The 11,166-nt window shown below is 28.2% G+C and overlaps 1 protein-coding gene across 1 annotated transcript in view; it reads left to right on the top strand.

Annotated features, from left to right (window-relative positions):
* Positions 1–11,166, top strand: part of LOC117169928 — a 77,223-nt gene that overhangs the window by 5,795 nt on the left and 60,262 nt on the right. The window contains exons 2-3 of the mRNA XM_033356437.1: positions 8,443–8,593; positions 10,863–11,066. Coding sequence (XP_033212328.1) covers positions 8,519–8,593; positions 10,863–11,066 — 279 coding nt within the window. The 5' untranslated portion in view covers positions 8,443–8,518. The remainder of the gene's footprint in view (positions 1–8,442; positions 8,594–10,862; positions 11,067–11,166) is intronic.

The raw sequence follows: 11,166 nt of genomic DNA, 5'->3' as shown, positions 1-11,166 counted from the left end.
ATCCAAACAGTGGATTTCCACAGGGGAACCAGCTCCAAAGAAGGCAAAGACCGTAAAGTCAGCTGGTAAGGTTATGGCTACAGTTTTTTGGGATGCACGTGGTATTATACTTACTGACTACTTGGAAAAGGGTAAAACAATCACTGGTGAATATTATGCATCATTATTAGAGCAGCTGAAAGAAGAAATTAAAAAAAAAAACGAGATTTCCAGACAACGAAGACATCATTGCCTCTGTAAGTGCTTATTTTGAGGAACTTCCGAAAACACACTTTTCTGAAGGATTAAAAAAAGCGATTGACCAAGTGTATAGAGCTCCAAGGAGATTATGTTGAAAAATAAAAAAAAATTTACCCAAAAAAAATTGTTTTTATACTTCATTCTAAGGACTTATTGAACTACCCTCGTATTACATACAACTTAAGTGGAATATTCCCCGTCCCCTTCCAGATTCCAAGTATTGTCGCGGATCAATTGTCTACGGGCTAGTTGTCGTGCAGCCATAGTTTATACATAGTGTGGAGTATTATATATAATATTTATTTGTTTAATACATTTTTTGTATAAAACAATGAAAATTATATATGAAACTTCACACTATATATAAACTGTATATAATTTTTCCGCCTGGGCATTCATTTTTATTGTTGATGAATCATAATTTTAGTTGAAAATTCGACTATTTTGTTGAAAATGTAATCGTTTTGTTAAAAATTCAGTTATTTTATTAAAAAGCTACTTATTAGTTCAAATAATAACTGTTTGTTTGAAAGTTTAATTTTTTTGTTAAAAATTATGTTAGTATTGAAGATTCATCATTTTAGTTGAAAATTAATGTATTTTGGTAAAAACTGAACTATGTTGCTGAAAATTTAACTTCTGTTTAAAAAATTCGAGCTTTTGATCAAAAATACATACTTTTCTATTAAAAATTCAACTGACGTCTAAGAAATTCCTCTTTTTGGCTTAAAAATGCAAGAATTTGCCTAAAAGTGCAAATTTTGTTGTTGTAGTTAAACCTTTTTTATCTGAAAAATCCACCATTTATTTGAAAATTTATCTTTGTAGATTGAAAATGTAACCATTAGATTAAAAAATCAACTATTTTGTTATATATGTGACAGGTTAATTAAAATTTTTTTTTTAATTCAAAGATTTGGTTGAAAATTCATCTGTGTAGGTCGAAAATTTAATCTGTTAAAAAATTCGACTATTTTATTGAGAGCTCAATTATGTTGATGAAAATTTATCCATTTGTTAAAAAGTCATGTTAAGGTTTTACGAAAGCTCAATTATTTGATTGAGAGTTTAACTTCTTTATTGAACCTTTGCTTTTTTGGATAGAAAATGCTGTTCTTTTGAATCGAAAATTCAACTGCCTCTTAAAACATTTGTTTTTTTTTTTGCTTAAAGAATCGACTATTTGTTTTAAAATGCAACTGTTTGTGGTTGAAGTTAATTCTTTTTTGTTTGAAAACTGGATCATTGGGTTAAAAATGTATCTATTTGGCCGAAAGTTCTTCTCCTTCGCTTGAAAGTTCATCTTTTCGGGTTTAAAAGTCAACTGTTTTTTAAGGCATCCAACTTTTTAGTTTGAAATCTCAACATCTTTCTTGAAACTTCATCTCTTTAGGTAGAAAATTAATTGTTTTTTGATGAAAATTAAACCACTTTGTTACAAATATTTTGACTTGAAATCTTCAGCATTTCATATTGAATTCAATATGTTACCTCCACATCAATTTTCCCTATTTCCTTTGTTGTCAGGACATTTTGTGCTTTGAAGTATGTTGAAATATGTTTCGATATTTTGTTTTTTATTTTATTTGTTTATCAAATTTAATTGAAGACAAAATTTGGTATAAATATAGGGTTGGGAGTATTCGTATTTTTGAAGTCACCGTGGGTGGTTTAAGTAGTGTCTGATGATCTATGGCGAAAAAGGGAAGGATTGAAAAAAGATTTCAAACTAGATTTACGTAGTTTTCGATTGTCCCTTAATTGTTATAAGTGATTGTAAGAAAAGAAAGCGAAAGGTGTCTGGCCAATCTTTGAAGATCTTCGAACTTGATCGCTTATTGCTAGCAAGATCCATTCACTTCGTGATTTTTCTAGGATGTAATTTCCTAATGACAATGTTTTAGCTACGATGAAATCTTCACTTCATATTGCCCTATAATAAAGCCAATAGCTATAGTGTTTGAAATTGTACGGTCCAGAAAAGGCATGGAGATCGCCTGCAGAAACAGTTAAGAGTTACACATATCTAGGAGTAGGATGATTATGAGATCAAAACACACACGTTTGCAGCGTGCGAACCGAGTATGAGGCCATCAGTTACCTCTACTATTTATTCAACATCTTTTGCTTTTTACTATCGAAAGCGAAACTAACGACGATGCAGCGTCAGTATTCTGCAATGTCGATTGTCACGACGAATTTATATATCATTGGTGATTTCAACTACATGCATTATAATATTTGCAAAACGAATTATGAATTCATCGTGTAATACTTAGTATCATTTGCTTCACACTTTTTTAGAAGAAGGTGCTGCGAGTTGCGACACAGAACCTTTCGAAGAAATAAAATAATTTTTCCTCCAACCTAAAAAAGCATGATTGCTCAATGGCTATGATATCCCCTTTAAATTACTCCACTTTCGAAGCCACAACCTTCTTCCAGCGATCCCTTTACTTTCGGAAGCACTTCTTTCAGTCGCCTTTCGAAATAGCTAATAGCTGCTTTGTTGCATTCTGTTTTATTTCCTCTAGGTCATAAAATCGTTTTCCTTTCAGAGGAAGATTCAATTTGGGAAACAGCCAGAAATCTCAGTGAGCTAGCTAAGGAGTGTATGGGAGTTGCGTTGTGTAAGGCTCTGTTTTACCAGACATTGCTGAATAAGCTGCGATGAATGGACAAGCGCGTTGTCGTGGTGAATTACCCAGCCGTCATTTTTCCATAAATTGGGCCGAAGCTTGGCTCAAAATTTTCGAAACGATAGTTTTGAAAATCCTAAAGTTTTTCTCTATCTCTTTCACTGTTGAACGACGATTTCCATTGATTGACACGCGGACTTCTTTCACATTTTTAACGCGTTTGGATGATTGCGTGCCTACCAGAGCCAGTATTTGCCATAGTTTGAAGAAAATCGAAAAATATTTGTTTTTGGCTGTGCGTTCCTATGAAATTTAATGCCTCATACATTAATAAAGATTACGAATTTTTTGCATCATCAATTTTGAAAATCAGAAGTTTCAAATAGATAATTTGATTTTATCATAAAATTTATTTCTAAACGTTTCTCATTATTTTTGATACAAACGAAATTTTTAATTTTAAACGATTCTTTGCGGCACATGCATGGAATTTTGATTCAAAATTACTTTCCAAGACGGCCGAAATTATAAATTAACTTCATGATGATTTGACAATTGATAGAAATTTTCCTGAAATTTTTGGCATTTTCGGATTACTACAAAAAATCGTTGGATACCTTAAAGGGCAGGTTTTTAACCAAAATGGAATAATTAAATGTTCAATTGAAAAAATAATTTTTAACTAATGAAAATGAATTTTTAAGAAAATAGTTAATTGTTCAACAAAAGAGACGAAGTTTCCACCAAAAAGATAAATCTTTAACGGAAAAAATACATTTTCGACAGAGGATTTCCATTTTCAACTAAGTAGTTGAATTTTCAAATGAATAGATGAGTTTCCAACTAAAAAAAGTTAAATTTGCCAAAAACGGAAAAAATTAATGTTCCTAAAAAAATGTGATTTTATTAAAATAGTTCTTTAACGACAAAAAATGTATTTTTAACAATGTAATTCGAAGTTCAATTGAAAATTATGCATTTCAAATAAGAAATGTAAGAGTTGATATTTCAACAAACCAAATTTTGTTTAAAGTATCAAAATTGATTGATTTTGAAAAAAATTATTCAATTTTTAGTCAACATAGGTAAATTCCTAACCAAACATGGTCAAACTTTCAACCAAGAAGATGCATTTTTAAATTAAATAATTAAATTTACAGTTACAAAAATGATTTTTTTCTTTCTAAAAGTGTTTCTTTAGATTTTAGATAATTTTGAATTCCAGGGTAGAGAAAAATTCCAATTTTTCTCTTTTTGGCTATAAATCTATGGCTCTGGGAATTAATTTTTCCCTCTAAAAGTGTTTCTTTAGGTGGACATAGTTCTCGACTTTCACTTCGGGTAAATTTACAACTTCCTATTACCTAGGATCAATTTCCAACTTAAAAAAACAACTAAATAACAACGCATTTTCAACAAAAAAGTAAAATTACCAAATAAATAGATTAATTTTCACTTACAGTGATGAATCCACAACTTGAATGGTTAAATTTCCAGTCACATACATTATTTTTTACAACAAAAGCGAATTTTAAATAAAATAGGAAAAAATTACATCCCAAGAGATGAATTTTCAACTAATATGATAAATCTGTCATAACAACAAATTTTAAGCAAGGGATCAACTTTAAATTAAGTCTGTCAATTTTCTACCAAAAAGATCATTTTTTAACCAAAAAGAATAATTTTCAACAAGAAAATACGAATTTTTAATGAATCTGTCGAATACTATTTGCCAGAATTTGAATGATGATAACAAAAAAATAGTTTAGTAATTGGTTACTTATTTAAAAACGGCCTTCCGCTCCCACTATGGTTAACGAAAAAAGTATTAAGTTGAAAGTAACTAGATAATTTTCATCACTGATTTAACTGTAACTCTGTTTATAATCTTCAAGTGGGATATTTATCGGTGTTAAATATTGATAAAAACAGAACCAACGTATAATCTTTTACGTAAAGTTAGCGAGTGAAAGACTATTATTGTTCTCGGCACTAATCTAATTGTCTCGTACTGCATTGTGTAAGTAATTTAAATTCCATATTTTTGGAGCTCGTATCTATAATATATCTATATATTGTGGGTACTTTATTAAATTTAATTTAAACTGCTTTAAATTCCTAACATTTCATTTAAAAATTAATTAATTAATTTTCTACTAAGAACTACGATTTTTCAACAAAATACAGAAGTCTCACCTAAAAATTTGAATTTTTTGACGAAAGAGTTTAACTTTTAATTAATTAGTTTTATTTTCAACTAAAAAGATAAATTAAAAAAAAAAGAATTTAACTTTAAACCAAGTAGTTTTATTTTCAACCAAGTAGACTATTAACAAAAATATACATTTTCAAATAAATAGTTGAATTTTCAACTAAAATAAATAAATAAGTTTGCAAAGAAAGATATTTAACTTAAATTTTGAGTTTAAAACAATTAATTTTTCATTAAAATTATGAATCTTTAATTTGAATAGATGAAATTTCAACTAAAAAGATGAATTTTCAAACGACAAGATTAATTTTCTGCCCAAATAAACGATTTTTTAAACACAAATGATAAATCATCATCTAGAATAATTGAATTTTCAACAAAAAGGTTAGGTTTTAACTAAGAAGATTAATTTCTACCAAAAAAGGCATATTTTGAATTAAAAGAGACATGGTTGAACAAAAAATTACGAACAAAAAATTTCCAGTTAAAGAAAAAACGAATTTTCAACAAAATAGCTTATAATATTCCGAACATAGAGATGAATTTTCAACTAAAATAATGAATCTTTAACCCAAAAAATTAATTATTAACAAACGAGTTTAGCTGTAAACAAAAAATGTAATGTTTATTTAAAAAAAAGATGAATTCTGAAAGAAAAATATAGCAGTTGATTTTCAACTAAGAAAGATTTTTCAGACACAAGAGAGAGAAAAATTGCAAAGAAACTGTTGAATTTTGAACCAATATGATTAATTTTGACCAGAAAGAAAGAATTAAAAAAAAATACATCAATTTTCAACTAGATACTTGAGTTTTGAATTAAAAACGATCAATTTTCATAAAAACAGAATAGTGAAATGAATTTCAAATAAAAAAAATAAAAAACATGTTCAGCAAAAGAATTAAAAACAGTTATATAAAGCGACTTTTACGAAGAGAGAATAATTTTTGTTTAATTCTATATTGCATTAAAAACAATTAACCACGCTATCTTTGAAATTCCCTCACTTAAAAAAAATTCCCTGACATTTCCAGGTTTTTCCTGACATAGAAAAATCCCCTGATAATTTCAGGTTTTTCAGGTAAGGTAAAACCTAGGGTGGTCAAAAAATGCATTAGAATTTTTTTAAAGAATTTGCATGCTAATCTCCCCCCCCCCCCCAAATTTGTTGCAATCTACGAAAAATAAATGCGTTTTTTGTTTTAAAAACAAACAACGATATTTAGAGGTTCTCAAAATCCGATGAAGTTTAACACGTATTTCCCAAAAGAAAAAAGACGATTTCGTACATTTTATTCAGAATCGTCTCTATTAGATGAATCGAGTTGAAGCAAATTTCACTACACAATTATCTATAAAATACAAATTAATAATTACTTTTTAAATAACACCCCTATAACTCTGTTTTAAATGGTTGAAAGACAAACTATAAATGAAAAATTGTGATTTGGGAGTTCCTGGCGCTAATTATGATTTTTTTGGCGGTTATTGAAATGAAAATAGTTTCAAATACATAACAAACTACTTTCAACTCATAATTATAAGTTTGAATAAATTGTTTAGACAATTTACTTATTAAAATAATAATAATAATATTCTCTTTGAATAATGCTATAAAGTTGCGTTTTTTCCTGAAATATTAAACTTTATATCCACTTTTCGCTTGAGGTCAGTTAATAATGAGTGAAATTTAAGAAATATAATTGTTTCAACAAATCTTTATTGTTTATAACTATCTTTTTCTATATTGAAGGCAGATAGTTGCGGCTTTTTCTGAAGTTTTTCTTTTTTTTAAACGTTTAACTTAGACTGAGCTAATAATTAATTCAAGGTAATGAACATAATTGTTTAAACAATTATTTATTTTCTTAAATAGTATCATTTTTTAATAATGCTAGAAAGAGGGGGATTTTTTTGAATATTTAACTTTGCAGTTTTTATTTGGAGTTGGGTTCAAATTAATCAAATTTAACAAAAATGATTATTTGAACAAATAAATATTGCTTATTGTAAGCATAATTGTTTAAACAATGTATTATTGCTCAAAGCTGTTGTATTTTGGACACTTACTAGAAAGTTGCATTTTTTCTAAAATTTGTAACTTCGCTCTGGTTTTTCAGTCATAAGCACACGATAAATAAACAATAAAGAGAATAATTTTTTAAACCATAGTTTTCTTTTTTGTGAATATATTTTCTGAAATAGAACAGATTTAAACTAGTGACTAAGGGCCTTTTCGTTTAAATTATTAATAATAATAATATCTAATATTAATATTAGTTCCATAACTAAAAAGTCAATGTCAAGCTGAAAATTTCAGAAAAACAGTCGAATGTCTAGCATTACTCTATAAGCGGAGATAGTTATAAACCATAATAAGTTATTTAAGCAATTATGTTTGTTAACTTGCAATAATTATTATCTCACTAAGTAAAAAGTGGATAAAAAGTTTAAAATTTTAGAAAAAGACAAATATCTAGCTATTGACGATTCTGAATAAAATTTAAAAAATTCCCTTTTTAATAGGAAACAGAACATCTTAATATATTTAAAAATGCGGATTTATGTTTTCGTGGATTCGAACAAATTTAGGGGCGATATGCATGAAAAGCCGAAGAAGGAAAAAAGTTAGACCCCCCTAGTAAAAGTACATATGCTACAGTATAAAGGCAAATCAAAAGCGAGTGGTATTCCTTCTCTCACCAGCATTATTCGAATTCTAAGGAATGCATAAGTCCATTTCCATATGTGGCTGCAACAATCGCTCATACATTCTGAGATTAAGGCGTGCAAATTATTACCAATCTCATAAGAAAATTACCGGGTTGTAGAGCAAAGAGTCATAAAAAAGGAAATGTTGCTTCCCTATGAACAGTCATTACTATAAAATGCACCAGCTATTAATTATATCCATCAAAATATCACTTACTGTAATGCATATAAATTCTTGTTCAAATGTGAAATTATAAAAGAATAATTTGTTCTCTGGTTGAAAACTTCCAATGCTTGATACCCTTATAATTTCTGGAAACCGTGAGATTTATTATATGTTACGTGGTAACAAATACTACCTCTTTGTAATTTGTAAAAACAAAGTGTTATTTTTATTGATCTCATGGGAAAAGTACTTACGCGTTTGTGAATTTTCTTTACAAGAATTCTTATTCAATTTGGGCCGATAATTATTAGTAGAAGTTAATTTGTTTTTAACCACGAGTACCAGAAAAGGCGTTTGTTTTTAACTTGGTAAATTTCACTGTCCATAAAATTTAGTCGTAAATAGTCGTAAATTACGTTAACGTTATGCAGCAAATCAGCCATACGTAATTCTAAACATCTTTACACAGGGAAAGTGAAGGAAGAGGAAGATCAGTGCAATAACGATGGCATACTAGGGATTTAGAACTAGTTGGATTTAACAGGATGAAGAAACTTGAATGGGAATGGTGCTTTTTCCTTGCACTCACATCTTTATGGCTTCAAATAGATGCTGAAAAGGTTTCTATTATTATAATTTTATGTATCTCATAATTTATAAATGAATCTGAGGATGATTAACTTTCAGCGAAAGTGGAACAGAATATTCTCCATAGAAAAATGGTACCATCAATTTCCATAAGGTCCTGTAAACCACAGAAATTTGTTTTGACTGTCAATATTCATTTCTTCATTCTGAAATATATTTCAAATTTACATAAAAATATTGTTCTTAGAGGATTTAACAAATATTTTATGAGTGAAGTGTAGGGTGGTCCCAAAATGCATTGGAACATTTTTTTTCTAGAATTTCCATGCTCTAATGCAATCAGATATACAATGCGTATACGTTTAGAATAAAGAATTTAGTTCAGTCATAAATCTAAACTTTATTGAGACTTGTGAATAATTGGTTATAAGTAGGGAAGCTGGATGAAAATGTATGAATAGATATTCAGTTTTCTATACATAAACTCAATTCATAAAATTTAGGAAATAATGTGCATTTTTACTTTTAGGGTGGTACAAGACCAATTCGTTTTAACACGTATTTATGTTGTCAATATTGGCTGAATCGAGTTGAAACTCAACATTTCTCTTCACAAATAGCATAAATGCGTTTTGCGAATTTTTGAAGCTAATTTGGACTTTTTTTGCGTTTTCTCGAAGCAAATTATTACTAATACATAAAATAATACTTCTTGCAGATAATTAAATGTATAATAAGATCCTTAAAGAATTTATTCTTGTTTTCAAAATTTTCTCTAAAATATAGATAGAAAGACGCTGTTTACAAAAAATTCACTTTTTCCAATTTTTAATTAGAGTGCAAATAACTAACTTCATCTACATTAATACAGTTTCGTTTTTTTCAGAACATTTTTATTTTTTGTCGACTTTTCACCTAGTGATTAATGCAAGTTAACAAAAATAGTTTTTTAAACAATTTATATGGTTTATAAATATTTTCTCTCAGAAAAATGCAAAAAAGTTGCATTTTTCTGAAATGTTTAACTTTGCCTTGCCTTTTTAGTTATGAACGAATAATAAATGAACATTAGAGAGAAATATATTTTAAACAATCCCTTTCTGTTGCGTGAATATATTTTGCGTGAGGGAAGGCTAATATCAAAATATGTACAATTTCAAAATTTTCTTTTAGGTTTGGAAATCAAATTTTTGTTCTAATTCAAAACAAAACTTTTGCAAGTCATTTACAGAAGTGGGCCTCCCATCTTCTCCTAATTATTCAATTTGTTTATTTTTATCGTGAGTAAGATAGCTATTTTGTTTGAATTAATTTTATTAACATTGAGGAAAGATAAAAAATAATTTACTTAAAAAACGATAATGTTTAAAAAAATACAATAATATTAAAAAATTGATTCTTGTTGAGTTGCACTTACTATTTATTCATAACTAAAAACTCAAAGTAAAATTGAAGGTTTCAGAAAAGTAGACTAACAGTTGAAAGTTACAGAAAAAACGCAATTTTCTAGCATGATTCTATTTGGATATTATTAACAATAATAAATTACTCAAAAGATTAATATGGTTAATAATAATAAATTTATTAGTTCACTTTAATTGAAAATTTGGGAAAAAGTTGGAAATTCTTGAAAAACCGCGACTTTCTATCTCTATTTTAATAGAAGAATGCTAAAAACAATAACGAATTGTTTAAAAAATGTATGTAAACATAAAATTATCCGTGAAATGTAGTATTTTATGTATTAGAGAAAATTTACAGTAAAAAGTGGCAAAAAATCATAATTAGTACCAAAAACTTGCAAAACCCTTTTTCCAACTTATGGGTTTTTTTGAAGCCCTATCAAACACACTGATGCGGGTGATATTTACAAAATAATATTTTAATCGTATTCTAGGGCCCTTTTCGAAGATAATTGTTAACTTTAACTTTATTCAGTTAATATTGATGATTCTGAATTAAACATACAAAAGCGTTTTTTTTTATTATGGGAAATACGTGTTACACTACATGGGGCTTGCTAAAAGTAAAAATGTAAATTATTTCCTAAATTGTATGAATTGAGTTTATGTATAGAAAATGCAATATCGATTCAGACATGTCCATCCATCTTTTCTTTTTACAACCAATTGTTCGTAAGTATCAATAAATTTGAGATTTACGACTGAAGTAAATTCTTTATTCTAAACGTATCTATACGTTTAGAATAAAGAATCATACAAATACATACTTTAGAGCGAAAAGGCAAACTTTCTTTTTCAATATTTATTCTTAATTTCGACATTCTTTTTATTGCTTTAGGAAAAGCGTCAGATTTTTAGAGAACAGGTACTTCCGGCATTGGGAGGAAAGATACCGGAAGAAGCTTTCAGAACCGATCGGTTAGCACTGAATCGTTTAAACAAAGAGGGCATTGCTGTACCAGATGGTGTTTTATTAGAATCTCGACATCCACATGTGAAACATCCTCATCAAAAACATTCATCGACGAATGAAGTTCTTAAGGTGATTGTTACGATAACAATTTTTTTTATTGAATTAACAGTAAATCCTGAGGTATCCAAAGTGCTGCAGCTTAAATCAGTGTTTCATTTAATATAAAAAT

This window comes from Belonocnema kinseyi, chromosome 3, assembly GCF_010883055.1.
Source record: "Belonocnema kinseyi isolate 2016_QV_RU_SX_M_011 chromosome 3, B_treatae_v1, whole genome shotgun sequence".
Lineage (NCBI taxonomy): Eukaryota > Metazoa > Arthropoda > Insecta > Hymenoptera > Cynipidae > Belonocnema > Belonocnema kinseyi.
This window is presented reverse-complemented; position numbering and strand designations above follow the sequence as displayed.